Source organism: Leguminivora glycinivorella, chromosome 18 (genome assembly GCF_023078275.1).
Source record: "Leguminivora glycinivorella isolate SPB_JAAS2020 chromosome 18, LegGlyc_1.1, whole genome shotgun sequence".
In the NCBI taxonomy this organism is placed as follows: Eukaryota; Metazoa; Arthropoda; class Insecta; order Lepidoptera; family Tortricidae; genus Leguminivora; species Leguminivora glycinivorella.
This window is the reverse complement of record NC_062988.1, coordinates 13,232,994-13,253,695: the sequence shown is the minus strand read 5'-3', so window position 1 is coordinate 13,253,695 and position 20,702 is coordinate 13,232,994. Positions and strand designations below refer to the sequence as shown.

The following is a 20,702-nucleotide window of genomic DNA, read 5'->3' as shown; positions in this document are numbered from 1 at the left end:
TTTTAAAAATATTTATGCTATTTCTACTCAGAATCACTAGCTTTTTCAATCCTAGTAGTTAAAAAAATTGTCCCATACGATTTTTTTCTTATTTTGTTACCATTTTCAGTACATGTTGTGAAGGGTAACTAAAGAGGAAAGTAACAAAAATGTATGGAAATCTGGGACACTTTTTGTCTCCCAGTGAGATTGGAAGTACTCGTGGTGCTGAGTGCAATTGACCTAAAATTCCCTAAAAAAATCAAAATAAAAAAAAATGGCAAGAAAAAAAGAAATGCTCAGCTGGCCTCTTCTTATCGCTCGTCTGGGTGCGTAGCCGAATGCACAAAGACAAACGTTTTCGATATTGACATAGCTTTTTCTTAACGAGGGGAAATGCGTTACGCATACCATTCCATCAGGCACAGGGACGGGCCTGGGATGATTATGTGGGACTCCCATATGCTAATGAGACTCGAGTTACTCACTTAAACCCTTCGATTGCCACTTTAGGGCTATAGGACGAGGCACACTGAGAGAAAATACAACCAGTTTTCATGTTCGTTCAACAAGTTTTTTGGTTAAAATAGCGCCTTCGTGCTCTTTGGTTCAAACAACAAGCTACTTGTCATTTGAATCGGCAATATATTTGAATCAACAACTCGATTTTATAAAAACAACCACACACATATTGTTTTAAACATACGTTTGGCTGATTCAAACGGATAAACCGCAACAAGTAGAACTTGTTAAATTCACAATGCAAATTTCTCTCAGTGCAGGCACGTTTCGGCACTCCTCCGCAATATTAATGTAGCCTAACCTATCTCTATTGTTCTTCCGTATTAGCGCGACAGAGCCAGACTGCGGCTCGGCTAGGCCGACAGACCACGTGTTTTGATCGTTAGGCGTAAATGCAAACACTCACGACGCGGCGCGGGCGTGGCACCGCGTCGCTTGAGGCGCGCGTCTCAGGTCTTTCCTATACAAAATGTACTTAGACGTTTTTTAAATGACACTCGGGCGGCGCGGCGCGGGCGTCCGTTCCGCGTCTTACGACGTGCCTCCCTTTTGTGTATTTTACGCCTTACGTCGTCTTCGTCAACGATCGTCACTTCGGCTAGGCCCACTAAAATTTATCGACTGTTCACTATAGTTGTTATATTAGTTACCGTCTTGCGGTCCAGCTGAGTTGGTATAGGCTCAGTTATCAAACTATTAGTTATTATTAGTTGACTGCAGCGTAAACGTCTGTACGTTCTTTCTTCGCTGGTAGAATGAAGGATTAAATAAATAAATAAATAAATAAATATAGGACATTCTTACACAGATTGACTGAGGCCCACAGTAAACTCAAGGAGGCTTGTGTTGTGGGTACTCAGACAACGATATATATAATATATAAATACGTATATACATAGAAAACATCCATGACTCAGGAACAAATATCTGTGCTCATCACACAAATAAATGCCCTTACCGGGATTCGAACCCGGGACCGCGGCGCAGCAGGCAGGGTCACTACCGACTGCGCCAGACCGGTCGTCGATTCCTAGTTGTTTTTATATATGTATGTATGTATTTTTGGAAATATATATTTAGGTTTATGTATATTTATTATGTAACTTCTTATGTAGGTAACAATGTAAAGTTTTAGTACTATCACCGCCCACAATTATATATATATAGAGATATTATATCTCTGCTTTGCCTAAAGGTTGACTGGTAGAGAATGCTGTCTGGCATTAAGTCCGCCTTTTGAACTATAAGTTTTTCTTTCTTTGTGTATCAATCAATCAATCAAATAATGTACAATAAAGATGAAATAAATGAATAAATAAATAAACTAAATAAACGTTTTAACTCGATTTGCTCTTATGTCCGGACGTTCTAATCTACTCTACAGGGCGCAATTTTCAACCGATTCTTATGAAATAATTAATTAATCTACGGTTGTACTAACGTTATTATATCGCTATTGCTGCGACATGTTTCGGTCCAATTTGGGGGCCCCTCTTCAGGCATATTAGAGTTCACGCGGCGGCAAAACTCTGTGGACTGAACGCGCCGCTCGCCGCTCCGCCCGCTGATTCTTATGAAATTTCTTACCTAACCAGATTTTACAATTAACCAGCATTTTACATAAAGATGTTCTTGTCTCGTTTAATTTTATTTGAATATTCAAATTTCACTTCTTCCACAATTGGCTTTAAAACATTGCACCGCATAAACTTTAATTCAATCTGTTAGTTCGAAAACAAACCGCGGAGGAATTTATTAGGCTTTGTTTGTGCACTACGCAGCTGACTGATTAAATTTTGTTTCGCGGTCTGGCTTTTTTGAGGTTTAATAAAAGTTTTATTATGTTTTGTAGTTTAGGGCTCACTGGCCTCAGTGCCTGTTTTTTTTAAGAGGGCTTTCGTGTGAAAAACAGTGAAATCGCAACCGAGCGCTTGATCATATCGTGTGTGGTATCAAATTAAAGGGCTTTGCGAGTAGTTTACAAATATATATCACATTATAGGACTTTATCTACTTGGTCCAACAAAATATGAGAAAATGTCCAAAAGTGGTAATAATTGTACCGGTGAAGACTCGTTTTCAACAAATTGACAAAAATAAATAATAGCAATTTATAATCACTAAGGCATAACAGCAATTTAAGTAAACGTTGCAGATTCATTATGTACAAAAATTATTTCGATGTGATGTAGATTTTCAAAAAAGTTGTCACTTAATTTTAGGTAATTTCTGAAAAAAATTGAATTCGTCTTAGCTTCGTTTACTCTTTTTTAAAACCTTATAATGAAAATGTAGTCTGAGAAGTTTGTAGTACAGGGTATACGAATTATAAATTTACCTGTTTTGGTAATCAAAATTGTCCAAATTTTACAAATAAGATCGACTAATTCAGCTCTATACGTGAGTTTTTCTAAACGTGCATTGGAGAAAAATGCATAATTAATTTGGTGACTTGGTTTTCAAAAATCCAGTCTTATAAAAATCAAGATAATAAGATGCTCTAACTGAAATTTGAATTAAATACATCTATTGGATAACGGAAAGTGTAGTATTTCACCGACTAAAACTATCAATTTTACATTATTTTGACGTTTTTTTTTGAAAGCAGCCTTAACACGAATCATCCTCCTCCTTGGCATTCGCCAGGGCTTAAGGAAACCACAGGTCCCCTTGGACAGTTAACACTAAGGGCTTCCCCAAACATATCGAGTTATCCCAAAAATCGCTCGTTAAGGTATGAAGTAATGGTGTACTTAATACAGCAAAAGGCAGTATACAAGTGTCTAATGGGTTGGCAACGTGCATGTGACACTTCTAATCTTGAGTTGCAGGCGTCCAAAGGTTACGGTGACAGCTTTCCATCAGACGGACTGCATACTTGTTTGCAACCGACGTAGTATTAAAAAAAAGTCGTTTACATACTACTAAAATACTAACGAGCAATTTTTGGTCGGCAAAAACCGAATAAGCGTTGATATGTTTAGGGAAATCCTAACTCGATGACAAAAAAAATGACGCCTTAGTGCGTTTTTTACGTTATCCGATCCGATACCGAATGTCGGAAGGATTTCAAAGGAAAAAAATCAATGTTGGCTTAAATATATGGGATATCGGTCCGACGTCCGATATCGGATCGGATAATGTGAAAACGCTTTTATGGTCAGAAGTTCTACTCATTCTAGCCAAAGACTACCTTGGTACCTCGTCAAATTCACAAATTGCTTACACTTCTTATGCGTCGTTGCTGGGCATTTTCAAAAAAAAAATTTTTTTTTTATACTACGTCGGTGGCAAACAAGTATACGGTCCGCCTGATGTAAAGCGGTCACCGTAACCTATGGACGCCTGCAACTCAAACAGTGTCACATGCGCGTTGCCACCCCATTAGAAACTTGTACACTCCCTTTTGCTGTGTTAAGTACACAGCAAAAGGGAGTGTACAAGTTCCAAGGAGGGTTTGGGTTGCCGACGACTCAAAGGACAATAGACGGAACAAGTTAGTTCCGTAAGTCCTCCCGTCATCAGCACACCGCACCCTCGTTGAGCTCTGGCAGCCTTACTCACCGGCAGGAACACAACACTATGAGTAGGGTCTAGTGCTATTTGGCTGCGGTCTTCTGTAAGGCGGAGGTACTTCCCCAGTTGGGCTCTGCTCTAGATTCGAGCGAGACGATATCCGCTGTGCTGTGCCCTACCACACAAAGCGGAATATCATTCGCTATGCCCTACCTCCTACTAACTAATTTGGGTAGATACCTCCAATTAGCAAAAGTTGTTAACAAAATTAACTCGCTGTCAGTTTTGTGACGACAATGTAGCATAAAACTGGTCTAAAAATTTACTTTTTTCACATCGCTTAAAGTTTCTATAATAAGCACAATATTTTTATTGAAATTTCGTGCTTAATTATCGTCACAAAACTGACAGTGAGTTAATTAGGAAGAAACAAATTCATATATTTGTCCGTGTCAAATTCTGTAGAAATGTCTCAATTGTTCATAATTTTTGTGTTGTTGCTATTGAATATCACAACGAGGCATTTTTTAGCTTCAACTTACAAAAATTTACGTCCTGCACGGACAACTCAGTGGATTTCACTGAGTCATTTGACCGCTATACGTTTGCGTCTATGGTATCTCTGTGTAGTAGTGTCTAGTCTCCATAATCTTGACATATCAAGATTATCAAGCAATAAATTCGCGTATACATATTTTTGGCACTTCTTTGGCATCTATATTTAATACCTCGACACACAAGTACCGACTTCTGATTAAAATTTTAAATTATTTCGATCAAATTTAAAGCAAAAAAGATATTTCCAAGTTTTAAAGGGAAATAACAAAATGGTTATTGTTCTTAAGAATACAGTTCAAAACAGGCCCCGTAGCCGAATGGTATGCGACGCGAAACGACACCGAAACGCCACAGAAATGTAGTCTGGCTCTGTCGCGGAAATACGCAAGAGCGATAGAGGTAGATAGCTACGAAAGATAAAGAGTTTGTGCATTCGGCTTCGCACGCTGTTGTCATTTCGATGATTCTCTCGACGCCAATTGGAACCAGTAGCTTGGAAGATCTCATGAAACTTTGTAAATGTTAATACACATTTAACGGTAAACTTTTACTTTAACTGACTCTTAAGAGTTTGTGTTATTTTGGAGTTAAGGTTAGGTTCAGAGAGTCCTTTGTCTGATAGAATAAAGCAATATCGTTTGAACCTCGGCTCGTACCAATGAGTTTTTCGGAACTTATGTGCAAAATGCACTGCAACTCCCGTGCTGGAACACAATGCCACATCTCGGACACTGGCGATCAAATAGGTATATATGAAAGAGGCGATCTCCTAGCACACATTGTATGAGTGAGATATGACAGGTCGACTGTTCGCGTTTTTGACAGGCGGTAACAGTAAGATAACCGAGAGAGGTGGGGGGCACTTTCAGCGACAGCGTACGATAGTACTCTTTATTATACTGCTGACAATGCTGAGCTTGAGCCTTTTTGCTGACACACAAACATGGTCGGTTTTTTATTTTCTTTTATTGTTTGTTTCGAATTGTTTGATTGTATGTTTGCATGTGAAATATTTTTGTTTCTTTTCTTTCTTTCTTTCAAATGTCATTTGATATTTGCCGGCCGCTTTTCGGTGATGGAAAACATCGGACTAATTCCAATAAGGCCTAAATACCCTTTGAAAGGTCAGAAGGCAGTCGCTTCCGAAAAAACTAGTGCCTACGCCAAATCTTGGGATTAGTTGTCACTGCGGACCCCAGGCTCCCAGGGATAACTCAAGGACGATGATGATGAAAATAACTATTATGACATACCTATCCGTCCATTGTCTGATAGAATAGAGCAATATCGTTTGTTATATAACCCCAGGCCCCGTAGCAGAATGGCATTTCTCCGACGCCAAACGAAAGCGATACGCCGCTGGCTCTGTCGCGCCAATACGCAAGCGCGATAGAGATAGATATCTACTAGCGCTTTGTTTCGTGAGCGTTTCGTGAGCGATTGTGCCATTCGGCTAGCCACCCAGGCTCCCATGAACCATGGCAAATGCCGGATTAAGCAAGGAGGATGATGATGATATAATGATGACAAAATTATAAGGTTTAAAGCTTCGACAAAGGCTCAAGTGGGAAGTAGACAGGCAGTTGACCTAGTTGCCCCAAAATCCGGGCGGTCTCGCGCGAGTTCATCCATCAGGTCGCGCTACATGCATGGACTCACGCGCGACAACGCAAACTATGCTAGCCGGCCAGAAGAACTGAAGGAACTGTCATTTAGTTATTTCATCATCATCCTCCTTGCGTTATCCCTGGGAGCCTGAGGTTCCCTGTGACAACTAATCCCAAGATTTGGCGTAGGCATTTTACGAAACCACCTGACATCTGACCTTTCGACCAAAAGGGTAACTAGGCCTCATTGGATTTGTCCGCTTTCCTCGCGATGTTTTCCTTCACCGAAAAGCGACGGGCAAATGACATTTCGCACATACATTCCGAAAACCTCATTGGACGGTACGAGCCGGGGTTCGAACCCGCGACCATAATAGTTATTTATTATTTAAATAATCAGTTTATAATTCATACATATTCAGTACTATACCCAGTGAGACTAGTTACTAACCAAAATAAATCAAATAAATTGTAATACATTTGACGATCCCTACTTAAGTAATTTAACGTGTTACAACTTCTATTTAGTTGATAAAGCCGCTAGATAGAAACTCGCACGAGTATCACAATAACACTCACTCGGCTCACTGTGTTTACCTTCATGGAAAACACTTTTCTCAGAAAAGAAACATGATATTTACCTGAAGGGCTTTCTCGTGTAAAGGGATATTTCCTTTAATATTATTTATTCTCTTTTGCACAGGCGAGTGTTATTTTGCGTAGGTGTTTTAATTTATTTTATAAATCTCAGATAAGATAAGATAAAATTTCTTTATTGTCAAAGCTGCGTTGTTACATCCATCCATACTAATATTATAAATGGGAAAGTGGAAGCAAAACGGAGCGACGATTTGATGTGTTTTTTTAATTGGAGATAGTTGAAGGGATGGAGAGTGACATAGACTACTTTTTATCGCTTTCTAAGGGCCTGGCCAGTGGGTGCGTTGCGGCGTCGCACCGCAAAAATTCTGCGTTGCGTTGCCGCGCCGCCAGTTTTTGCGGCAGGAAATCTGCGGCGCGGCACCGCGACGCAAGAACTCGCGGTGCGTCGACGCACCGCAAAAACCCGCGGTGCGGCATCGCAACGCAGATTTTTTGCGCCGCCGCCAAAACTCGCGTTGCGTCGCTGCGCCTCCATAACAAATACACGGTGCAGAACTTCACGATCAGTCTTTATCCAGACATGGATCAAAATAGTCTGTTATGTTATAATTCTCACTAGAACATAAAATCATTTATAAAAAAAATAATTTAAAATGTTAGTCTAAACTTTGACAATTACTTAGGTATACAGGTTGTATTTTAATACCGGGTCAGTAAAGTAGAAGACCATTTTAAATTTATGAAAAATGGCGTTTACCTACATACTTTTGGAAAAACATAGAGGGTGCGAGAAAAAGGTAATTTTTCACAAACTTTTTTTCACGCCAATCGATCCCATTTCTATCAAGGATCAAAAGCTTGTATGAGACCAAAATAAAATTTCTGGCTAGAAAATCCACAAATCGAGAAAAACGATCCCGATACAATTTGTATGAAAAAAATATTTTTTTATTTTCACATAAAATTTTATGCCTAACGATTCCATTCTTATTCAGTAGGTATCAATAGTTTCCTAGATGTGAACTTACGATAATGTATTAAACGCCGCAAATAAAAAAAACCCATATGTTCACTATGGAAAAATGTAGGAGCATTCGCAACTATGGGAACAAATCAAATTATTTTAACAAATATTCTGATTTGTGTTTTTTATGTAGTCACACTACTATATATAAATTAAAAATCGAAATAAGATGTCATATATTAAAGAAAAAATGACGAGCACCACCAGTGGTGAAGGCCGGATTCGAACCGGCGTCTTTTAGCAATCCGGGCCAAAAGCAGCATTGTAGGAGCATTGTAAAAATAATGAAAAAATCTATCACCATTTTTTTTTCAAATATGAAACAACCTAATTAAAAAAGAAGATTTGTTAGTAGCATATTGAAAAATTAGAAATTTGCTTCGTATTTTGTCGTGAAAAACTGTACTAAATCTACTATTAATTCAATGTTTGTGATGTTTAGAAAAAAATTCATCACCAAGCAAAGAAGGGTTAAATATAAATAACACGAAGTTTAATTCGAACAAAACAGTTCACAATTATTTTGCGAGTAGCGGCGAGGCACCGCGAGTTTTGGCGGCGCGGCGACGCGCCGCAAAAAATCTGCGTTGCTGTGCCGCACCGCGGGTTTTTGCGGTGCGTTGACGCACCGCGAGATCTTGCATCGCGGTGCCGCGCTGCAGATTTTCTGCCGCAAAAACTGGCGGCGCGGCAACGCAACGCAGAATTTTTGCGGTGCGTCGCCGCAACGTGCCCATGTGGCCAGGCCCTAACGCGAGCGAAGCCGCGGGCAAAGCTAGTAAGTTTTATAAATAGTTCCTTCATGTTTTAGCAGATAATTATTTAACTACCTATCTATGTTAGCGTATCGACGGATTTAAATTCTCATTTTCAATTTTAATTATGAGTATAAATCGTGAAACTTTCAATCAGTGATTTTGGTCAGTTTATTTTTGCTAGCAATTTAGCCCCCCGGCATATTATGCTTTCAATTTTATCACTTGTCCACGTGGGTAAGTGATAAAATTAAAATCATAATACGCCTAGGTAAGTGATAAAATTGGAAGCATAATACGCCGGCTTGTCTTAATTAAGTAATATCAGTTTTCGTCCTGAAAAAGGTCTACATAGAGCGAGGCAAGTCGCGAGGGACTACACTTGCGCGGTAAACGACGAACGTAGTCTTGCCTCGTCCTAGGCAAGTCGTTCGACCAAGGAAAATTCGCGCGCTGCCTCGACCGAGGCACGTCTGCACAGACGCTCACGATAATATCTCTTTCGTAGCTAAATATCTAGCTCTAACGCTCTTGCGTATTGGCGCGACGGAGCCAGAGTACATTTCTGCGGCGTTTCGCGTCGCAGAAATGCAATTCGGCTACCTACGGGGCCTGAACTAGCAGGTTGCCGCATTAGGACGTTGCCTCGCGACGTGCCTTGCTTTGTGTGGATCCGCATAGTAACTAACAATAAATCATTGATCTCTACGATACGATGAACGATGAAGATAGATAATGACCATACATCGGGATTTTGAAAGCGGGAATGATTTACACTAGCCCAAAAATGGTGAAAACGATACTTAAGACAGATATTACTTTACAACTTCTAGGTACAGTGAGCTGCAAAATTTAATGGAGAAAAAATATGAATGAATTCATTGATAAGTTCACCACGCACTTTTGCAGCTGATAGTACATTAGAAGCCAATTACATAGTTTAACTTTTCTTTCAATAATTCAAGATACTACAAACAGAGTTATAAATAGGCACGAATTCATTAACGCAATTGTTTGATGCCTTTGACTACGTATCTCTTACGCTTCGTAAGCGCTTCGTAGCTAACTCGCGATAAAAATATCACTCTCATACCCAGGATGATGCGTAGTAGAGTGATATATATTCTTATCGCGAGTTACCTACCTACGATACGCAGGGCCATTTTTTTTTTTTTTTTCAAAGTTGTTCACCCCACTTTTTTGTAACATGGGTTATCCGATTCATACTCAGAATCACGAGGTATTTTGATCCTGATAGGAAAAAAAAATGTATGAAAAAATGGTAACTGAATGGAAAAACCTTGGGACACTTTTTTTCTCCTATTAGGATTGAGAGAGCTCGCGATTCTGAGTGGAAACCACATAAAAATTTTCAAATTTAAAAAAAGCGAGGTAGACAAAAAAGAATCTTCTTTGAAAAAATGGCCCGCGTAAGAGATTGTTTACGTTGGCAATGTAACCAAGTTGCCTCGTGACATGCCTCGCTCTGTGTGGACCCGCCTTAACTTGTTCTTTTTTAACTTTCAACGGAAGTAAAACAAAGCTTTGTGGGTTTTTACATTTTTATACAAAAGCACAAAGGCCTAATTAGTAGCTTACGTATTTAATATTTTAAGTTACGAATGAAAAGAGTTGAAACTTTTGCCTAAGTTTTCTTTTGATGATGTTTTAGGTTACATAAAAAAGCAACTCCACGAATAATGGAATTCAATAGGTTACAGAAAAAATGTCTTTATATAACGGTCGGTTATTCTTTAGTAAATACCTATAATAATTATTTTTTGAATTAACGAAGTGCAGTTGAGTTCGGTCATGTTTTTCTCCATTTGTTATAAAAATAAAAAAAGCATTTTATTCCAAATCTTACATTTAAAGTGTATATGTATTGGTTAGTAGTTTGTTATAGCTATTTGTTAGTACTATTTTTTACGTTTAAAATACTAGTGTAGCATTAATACTAATTCATTTGATTTAGACCCCTCTTAGAATGTATTAGGCCTCCTCCAACTCTTTCCATTTTTAGGGTTTCGTAGTCAACTAGGAACCCTTATAGTTTCGCCATGTCTGTCTGTCCGTCCGTCCGTCCGTCCGTCCGTCCGTCCGTCCGTCCGTCAGCGGATAATCTCAGTAACCGTTAGAACTAGAAAGCTGAAATTTGGTACCAATATGTATGTCAATCACGCCAACAAAGTGCAAAAATAAAAAATGGAAAAAAATATTTTATTAGGGTACCCCCCCTACATGTAAAGTGGGGGCTGATATTTTTTTTTCATTCCAACCCCAACGTGTGATAGGTATTTAAATATGAATAAGGGTTTACTAAGATCGTTTTTAGGGTTCCGTAGTCAACTAGGAACCCTTATAGTTTCGCCATGTCTGTCTGTCCGTCCGTCCGTCCGTCCGTCCGTCCGTCCGTCCGTCCGCGGATAATCTCAGTAACCGTTAGCACTAGAAAGCTGAAATTTGGTACCAATATGTATATCAATCACGCCAACAAAGTGCAAAAATAAAAAATGGAAAAAAATGTTTTATTAGGGTACCCCCCCTACATGTAAAGTGGGGGCTGATTTTTTTTTCATTCTAACCCCAACGTGTGATATATCGTTGGATAGGTATTTAAAAATGAATAAGGGTTTTTTAAGATCGTTTTTTGATATTATTAATATTTTCGGAAATAATCGCTCCTAAAGGAAAAAAAAGTGCGTCCCCCCCCTCTAACTTTTGAACCATATGTTTAAAAAATATGAAAAAAATCACAAATGTAGAACTTTATAAAGACTTTCTAGGAAAATTATTTTGAATTTGATAGGTTCAGTAGTTTTTGAGAAAAATACGGAAAACTACGGAACCCTACACTGAGCGTGGCCCGACACGCTCTTGGCCGGTTTTTGATGATATTAATATTTTCGGAAATAATCGCTCCTAAAGGAAAAAAAGTGCGACCCCCCCTCTAACTTTTGAACCATATGTTTAAAAAATTATGAAAAAAATCACAAAAGTAGAACTTGATAAAGACTTTCTAGGAAAATTGTTTTGAACTTGATATGTTCAGTAGTTTTTGGGAAAAATACGGAAAACTACGGAACCCTACACTGAGCGTGGCCCGACACGCTCTTAGCCGGTTTTTTTCTATCTTGGGCTTTGTTTAACCAGTCTTCCTGCCGTTTCCTTTATATCGTCTGTCCATCGTTTATATGGCTTTCCCGATTTCCTTTTGACGACAGGGCCTCTCCATTTCGTTGCCAAGATTAAATAAATATTGGGGTCACCTTACACAGATCAACTTAGCCCCAAACTAAGCAAAGCTTGTAATATGGATGCTAAGCGACGATATATACTTAAATAGATAAATAAATACTTATATACATAGGCATGCTGAGAACGTTGGCAGAGCGACTCGACTGCCCGCTTACTAAATACTGGGTCGATGTGGTGATTGGGAGGAATCAGTATCATGTCGACATACATGTTTAGTTAGTTTAGTTTAGTCTAGTTAATTTAATTTTAAAATTTTAAAATATAGTTGTAAAACTACTCTTAGGATATTAAGTAACTAACAACCTAGATATTAAGTCTATACTAACAAGTTCTATGGATTTTTAATTGGTCCGAAATAAACAATTTTTTTTTATAGGAAAACATCCATGACTCAGGAACAAATATATGTGCTCATCACACAAATAAATGCCCTTACCGGGATTCGAACCCAGGACCGCGGCTTAGCAGGCAGGGTCACTACCGACTGAGCCAGACCAGTCGTCAATTGTCCATCTATTGTCTCCATACCGTGCAATATGTCCTGCCCAACGCCATCCATTTGTTATCAGAACGTATCTTTTTTTTAATAACTTAAAGTAACGAAGGATAAAAAGGCGAAAAAAATATTAATTAAATTTAGTTTCAAGGAAAACCACAGCTTGATTCCTCGCGCGCGAGTCCATACATCATGCGCCTCTTCAAATATGGACTCGCGCGGAAGAACGCAAGTTGTGCTAAACTAAACTAACAGAGTATCAGAGTACTTACAATAACTCTTGACAGCAGAGGTCTTGTACCTACTTACGAAGAACAAAAAAAATCTTTCCGTAATAAGTACTAGCAATACAATAGAATAATATTTATTAAATGGATTTAGGTCTTGACTTGAAACGTGCCTGAACATTTGTTGCCACGGGTTGTCTATTGTTTGCCCGACAGTCATTTAACATAATATTCATTTGCCCGAATCTAACTTGCCTGAATTTCATTTGCCCGAATGATTTGTTTACCATAAAAATCATATGACATAATCGTTGTTTATCCGAATATTATCTTCCATAATCATACAATGCCATACTATTTGTTAGCCATATTATTAAGTGCAATAATATGGTTTCATAGAATATTCAAACGCCATAAGCAATTATTGCCATATTAATTGTTGCCCATATTATTACCTAACCTAACCTACTTTCTGATAGCAGTTTCATTTTCCAGGGGTCACAGTTCTAACCTAACCTAACCTACTTTTCCAGCAGTTTCATTCTCCAGGGGATCACAGTTCTAACCTAACCTAACCTAACCTACTTTCTGATAGCAGTTTCATTTTCCAGGGGGTCGCAGTTCTAACCTACTGTCTGATAGTATTTTCATTTTCCGGGGGTCACAGTTCTAACCTAACCTAACCTACTTTTCAAGCAGTTTCCTTTTCCAGAGGTTCACAGTTCTAACCTAACCTAACCTACTTTCTGATAGCAGTTTCATTTTCCGGGGGGTCACAGTTCTAACCTAACCTAACCTATTTTCTGATAGCAGTTTCATTCTCTAGTCCTTCTAGTACCTATTATAGTAGTTTTCGATTCTGCCAAAGCACATTATGGAAATTGACTTTTCTGGACGCTAATTTGTATGACAAATGATGGTATTATGGAATGTGGTAATTACGGATTTCGATGATTCTGACAAATGACATTATGGAAACTGACTTTATGGGAAACAAAGTTTCTGGCACTAGATTAATATAGTAAACAATGATTATGGCATAAGATGTTATGAGAAACAATATTATGATTGTTGAATAGGTTGGCAAATAAAATTATGGCAAATGAAATTCTGGCAAATGGGGGTATCCCGTTGCCACGAGTACCTATAAAGAATATTCGTGTATCGTATGTCGCGAACAAATCCTTGAGTTTATTTGGCTCGAGATATAAGAGTACTTATCCCCTTTTTTACTGCGGATAATGGGCTTAATACGTATATGTTTTCGATACATCATGACGTCATACGTTATATTTGTGCGGAACCTTGTGAAATCTTCACTTTGTATATCTTAATTTTTAATTTAATTTATTTAAAGAAAAAAAACACAGTTACATAGTACCTTAAATTAAATTTTCGCCAAACTGTGAGACAGTTTGTTGGCGTAGCGCTCAATTAAACTTTAAACTACATTAGATTAGGTACTTTACACTAAGATTAAGATAACAACATTTTAAGTAGGTATATAGCAATTGTCAGTCTACGATAACAGAAACTTTTTTATGAAGGTAGATAAATTATTAAGTGTACAACATGGGGCTCAAAATAAAACCCGTTATAGTTGGTAGGTTTATACTACAGCAGTAGGCTCAACTGACCATTCGTGAATGCTATCGCATTTCAATAAGGTTCACGAATGATCAGCAGGCTTTTCAAGGTTTTTTCAGTAACAGCCGCTTAAATTTGGTTTTCAAGCTGCCTATACCAAGTTTTGGTGATTCGAGTAAAAGTGGGTAATCATTATAAATTTTGGGAATTAAATATCTTTTTGTTCTTCGTCCATAGTAATTCTTTGCCGTTGGTTGAAACAGATTGATTATTTTACTAGATACCTTCTTTATCTATAATACCATCTTGATTATATACAAAGGTTGACTGGAAGAGATCCATCATAGGGATAAGTTCGCCTTTGTACACTATGTATAACTATACTGTATTGTTATGTCCGGTGTCTGGTGTTCTCTAAATCGTATACGAACCGGAATTGGCCACTGCGCCTATCTGCGGAAAAAATGGGGTTGGGCTGACACTGAGAAATGTGACTGCGGAGACCCTAAACAAACTGTGCCCCACATCGTTTTCGAATGCCCTTTAACTAGGCGCTGCGTAGAGATGTGGCCTCGTTCTGCATTTTCTATTGCATTAATAACGGGGAGTGCTCCGAGGAAATGTTCGGATTAATCCCTACCGCTTCTTTCCGCCATCGCCCTACGCGACAACATTTCCATCGCCATCATTTAGATGGCTGGCAGTCCTCAACTGTGTGTTTCTCCAGAAACTTCCTGCCCCGCACAGCTAAACTGTGGAATGAATTGTCGCCTGCGGTATTTCCGAACCGATGCGACCTTCAAATCTTCAAGAAAAAATCGTACACCCATCTTAAAGGCCGGCAACGCACCTCCAACACCTCTGGTGACCAAGTACCGGGTCACCCTCGGACTTCGAAAACCTCACGAGCGACGCTATTGACTATCTACGGAACGCTAAATTTAAGTTGTAATTTGCATGTAAGATTGTACTTGCCGTACGATAAATAAATAAAGGTCCTAACTTGTCTTATCTTATACTTTTAAACGAGCAATTCTTGTATATTTATTTATTTATATATACCGACGATCTCGGAAACCGCTCTAACGATTTCGCTGAAATTTGTTATGTGGGGATTTTTGGGGGTGAAAAATCGATCTAGCGTAGCCTTAGATCCCGGAAAACGCGAATTTTCCAGTTTTCATGAGTTTTTCTTTCGCGTTAGTAAACGTATAATATGGTCGGTAATTTCGCCGCGCGCGCATGGATTCCGCTTAGCTCAGTCGTACGAGGTCGGTCTAATGGACGCAGATAGATCGTAGGTGTTAGGGTTTCGAATCCCGGCCAGAAATAAAGTTTTTGTTTTTTGTCTTTTTTTTTGTATTTATAAGAGTTTTTTTTTTATCTAAAGACGTGATAGGTATATTAAAATAGAACCGAGCGAAGCTCGGTCGCCCATATATTGTACAATAAAGTGTTTACATAGGTACATACGTACATACTTAGGTTGGTTATTCTTAGTTAACAGGTAAATTTTACATATTGGTATATGCTTCCTCTGCCAACTTTAGCGGGTATTAAGACTATACAGGAGGGGTCAATTCTCCATACAAACGCTCTCGACTATTTCCTCCCTGGTACAACACAGATAATGATTATTTTTATCTGTGTCGAACCGTTTTGATTTCATTGATATTCTTATTTTCAAAGACGCTAGAGCTCATCAAACAATTCCAAAAACGGCCTAATTGATTATGGCGCAAAAAAAGGTTTGGTATTCAAAATTGGTAACAATTAGCCAAAAAAACTACAATATTTCATTGTTAGTCAGATTCTCAAATTTCGTTACGATTGAGTTTTGAAGGAGGAAACAGTCGAGAGAGGAAACACGATTTTAAAGATTTTTTCGCTTTTTTTCGATAAATCTAGTTAATAACACTAATATATTTAACTAATTCATTCAAATGTCATTGAATATTTTGTTAGTCGCTTTTCGGCGAAGAAACACACCGTGAGGAAACCGGACTAATTCCAATAAGGCCTAGTTACCCTTCGGGTTGGAAGGTCAAAATGGCAGTCGCTTTCGTAATACTTGTGCCTACGCCAAATCTTGGCATTAGATGTCAAAGCGGACCCCTGGCTACCATGAGCCGTGGCGAATGCCGGGATAGCGCAAGGAGGATGATGATATTGATGATGTATGTACGGTCACAGACTTTAATTGTTAATTCACTTCTAGTCCATTTCATACCTGGACACGTCATAGCCACAGTATAATAAAGAGTACTATCGTACAGTATGGCCACTCCCGCTCCCCGCTAAAGTGTCGCCCACCGCTCCTCGGTTACCTCACAGTGACCGCATGTCAAAAACGCGAACAGTCGACCTGTCATATCTCACTCATAAAGCATGGTACGCGTTCACCTACACGAGCTTAGAATGTATTTGTCTTTCATATATTTGATCGCCAGTGTCCGAGATGTGTCATAGCTTAACTATGACATGACAAAATTATTGGGGCCTCTAAATGGCTCAACAATTAAAGTCCGTGAGTGTACATTACGATACAAGTGCGGAAAAGTGGAAGTTCGGAATTAATGAAAATGCTTACAATAGTTACTTATGTGTTTGTTTCAGCCGCCGTGGTCGTGGCCTTCTTCGTGTGCTGGGCCCCCTTCCACTTCCAACGGTTGTTCTACATCTACGGGAAAGCCACCCCCCACTTCTCCACCATCAACGAGTACTTGTTCTTTGTGGCCGGCGGACTATACTACGTGTCGGCAACTGTCAACCCTATACTGTACAATGTGATGAGCCACAGGTAAGTGTGTTTTCACTTTGATCGATCCGATATAAAGCCCCGTAGCCGAATGGCATTTCTACGACGCGAAACGAAAACGAAATGCCGCGAAAGGTAGTCTAGTATAGAGCGATAGAGATAGATAAATAAATATTATAGGACATTCTTACACAGATTGACTGAGGCCCACGGTAAGCTCAAGAAGGCTTGTGTTGTGGGTACTCAGACAACGATATATAGAATATATACATACACTAGCTTTTACCCGCGGCTTCGCCCGCGTAATAAAAGTATTCATTAAGATTTTCATTTGGATCCGTAGGTTTCTCTGTAGGTATATTTATCTGCGATTATTTCGATTGCACAAATACTTTTGCTTGCAATGATTGTAGAAATATTACACATCGACCACAGCGTAGGTAATTCTATATACGCTGGGGAAACCTTTATAAACATCCCACATAGCCCGTATTTCGACACTATGATCGGTGGGTAAAAAGTACTTTTTTCTATTATCCCTTACAATTTTTTACATTTTGCTTATACTTATCGCAAACGTAATCTTCAAGCAAGCAAACAACGATCGTCTTAGAGCACATTGATTGTAAGAGACCGCCGACCGATTATCCGTATCCCTCTAACGATACCCATATTATCCGTATCCGTATCCGTATCCGTATCCGTATCCCTATCGCTATCGCTATAGCTATCGCTATCGCTATCGCTATCGCTATCCCTATCGCTATCCCTATCGCTATCCCTATCGCTATCCCTATCCCTATCCCTATCCCTTATCAAGATAACACTTTAAGTTCTCGCGCTTTGTACACATATACGTATTTAAAGTCACATACAGGTGGAACGCGATTAATTAACATTATTTTTACCTTTTTTCCCAACGTTTCGGCCAGGTTGCACTGGCCGTGGTCGCGGAAGACTGACGTCCCAGCAAAATGTCACCGGAGATGTAAACAACACAAAACTACCCGATATTAATTTATGTAAATGTTCGGGGTAGTCAAATAAATATAATCTACCCGCTTTTAGTTAATGTTTATTTCCCACCGCACGACACACAAAAAAAAAAGAAAAAAGGTAAAAATAATGTTAATTAATCGCGTTCGACCTTATCAAGATGTTTAATGATTTCTTATCGTGTCAAGTGCTAAAATATAACTTTTAAAATTAAGAAATCCCATACAAACTTTCAACCTCTTTTTCAACTCCTTCATCCCTTTTTTTCGAAATAAAAAGTAGCCTATGTTCTGTCTCAGGGTCTAAAGATTGTCTGTTCCAAATTTCATCAAAATCGGCTGCGTGGTTTAAGCGGGAAAGCGTAACAGACAGACAGACAGACAGACAGACAGACAGACAGACAGAGTTACTTTCGCATTTATAATATTAGTATGGATACTTATATATTTTTAACAGGCCCCGTACACGAATGGCATTTCTACGACACGAAAGTCACGAAACGCCGCGAAAGGTAGAAGGAGGAAACAGTGGAGAGCGGGACTTCGATTTTAAAGATTTTTTTCGCAATATCTTTTAACCGAGTTGTTCTGAATGGACAATTTTTTTTTAGATAAATCTAGTTAATAACACATTTAACTAAAATTCCGAAATTGAAAAGGGGGCCTCTTTTCTATTTTAGCATTTTCGCTCCTGTAGCGTCTTAATGCGTCGTCGTCGCTGAATACATGAGTACGCATGTTCACACTAACGAGCAATTTTTGGATACTCGTATTAAGGCCGTATTGCGGTTTCCCCGGAAAATCAGCTCTGACTTTATGGTTACCATTATACAGAGGTTCCCATTTCGTGGTAAACTATAATTTATACTGTGTTTAACTAAATGTGTTTGCTTTGTTATGTTTACCTACGAATAAATGATTTGTATATGTATAGAGATAAGATCCGATGTGTGTAATGAGTTAATGACCAATGCACACGTGTTTCATACGACGTTTCATTATATAAACAGTTAGTACAACTCCTGCTGAATAAGATATATGTTACGAGCGATATATGTTGACAATAAAATACTTGTACATCTTAAATTAAAACAAATATCTGTGCTTGTCACACAAATAAATACCATCGGAATTCGAACCCTGGACCGCTAGCAAGCACGGTATGCGCTATAGGCCATACCGCTCGACAAACGTATATATGTTTCTAACGATTCGAAAATCAGAATACACCCCATTCTAGGTAATAATAGTAAAATAAGTAATAATAATCCTCACCTGTTGATTTCGTACCTTAGTACCGTCGCAATAATGACCAAAGTTGTGAAAGTACGTATACCTACACATCACTTTGACCGCACATCTATCATCTCAGGGATTAAGGCCGAAACGGCAGGTCATTTATAAAAATCTCAGTATTATGACGTCATGAAGTCCCACGTAAGAAACGAAATATAAAGTACTAACTAGCTGTTGCCCGCGGCTTGGTTCCCGTTAAATTCGTTCGACTGCGCGCACAAACTTGTTGGCCAAAGCACCCATTCTCAGGGCAATACTGGTGTGCTACTCTGCGGCGGCGCCACCATAATGAAATTCAACTAATTATATGTTAAAATGATGTTCGTAAGACGTACAGTATGTACGTATAATTTTATGACTGTACCTATAGCGGGAAACGAAATAATGGGCTTTTATTGTGGCGCCGCTGCAGAGGATGCTCTGCAGCGGCGCCACTCAGTTCTCATAGATAGATATGACATCATCTACTTTTTTCTCATGGAAATTGATGTACCAATGCTGTTTATTATGTACGTATTGAAAAAATCACTATAACTTAGTAAATTTATGTACTTTCAGTAATTCCGCATTCAGCCTGAACGGTATGAGCTAGTATGTAAGGAGGTGTACTTACGGGTAAGCGAGAGGGAGATATGTCCCTTCCCGCTCGCTCCCGCGCTCGGCGCGTTTCGTTCTAGGTTTCAATAATTATTATTAAATTTATGCCCCTGTTGTACACTTTGCTTTTTACTTCGATTGCGAGGAATTAATTATATTTTTCTCGGCAATTTACACCACGAAATTGTCGTAAAGCGAAAGAACATAATAGGTATATAAGATAACCAATTCCCGCCAACTTTTTTTTCAACATGTGATCAGAGTTTCAGACGCTTGGTTTTTTGCCAAGTCAAAAATTTTTTAAACGATAAGTAATCGAATCCTATTTTATTTAATTTACTTAATTTAATGACAGAAAATACGGAATTCTAATAAATTATAGCAAAAATAAAATAACCTATCAAAGTTTTGTCACCTACACAATTTTATTGCTCAATAAAATTGTGCAATATGTTTTAACTGTTTGTCTCTTGAGACCGATTACCTTAGTCTTAGGCCGGCACGGCAACAGACAGTCTTAAAATTCATAATTTGATAAAGTCATAGGCTTCCCACAGACAGTCTTAAAAATTCATAATCTTAAAAAAAACTTGTATGCAATCTGACAGTTCAAACTGACACTGACAAGACACTGACAGATCTGTCAGTGGCAATTTGCATATAATTTTTTTTTAAGATTATGAATTTTTAAGACTGTCTGTGGGAAGCCATAATCAGTACAAAAATCAGATCGAGTGCACGGAGTTCCATACAATTTCGCGACCGTCCACACTAGGGCTTCCAATACCGGGATCCCGGTATCACGGGATCCCGGGATCCCGCCTTTTTTTGGGCACATTTCAATACCTGTATTTAATTTAGTAATACCGGGATCCCGGTATTTTTAGTAACTACCAAATGAACGTAAATCACTCATCAAAAACG

At 38.7% G+C, this 20,702-nt stretch overlaps 1 protein-coding gene across 1 annotated transcript in view; it reads left to right on the top strand.

Moving 5' to 3' along the window:
* The window catches only part of LOC125235978 (neuropeptides capa receptor), a 243,593-nt gene that overhangs the window by 185,470 nt on the left and 37,421 nt on the right, over positions 1–20,702 (top strand). The window contains 1 exon segment of the mRNA XM_048142649.1: positions 16,749–16,932. Coding sequence (XP_047998606.1) covers positions 16,749–16,932 — 184 coding nt within the window.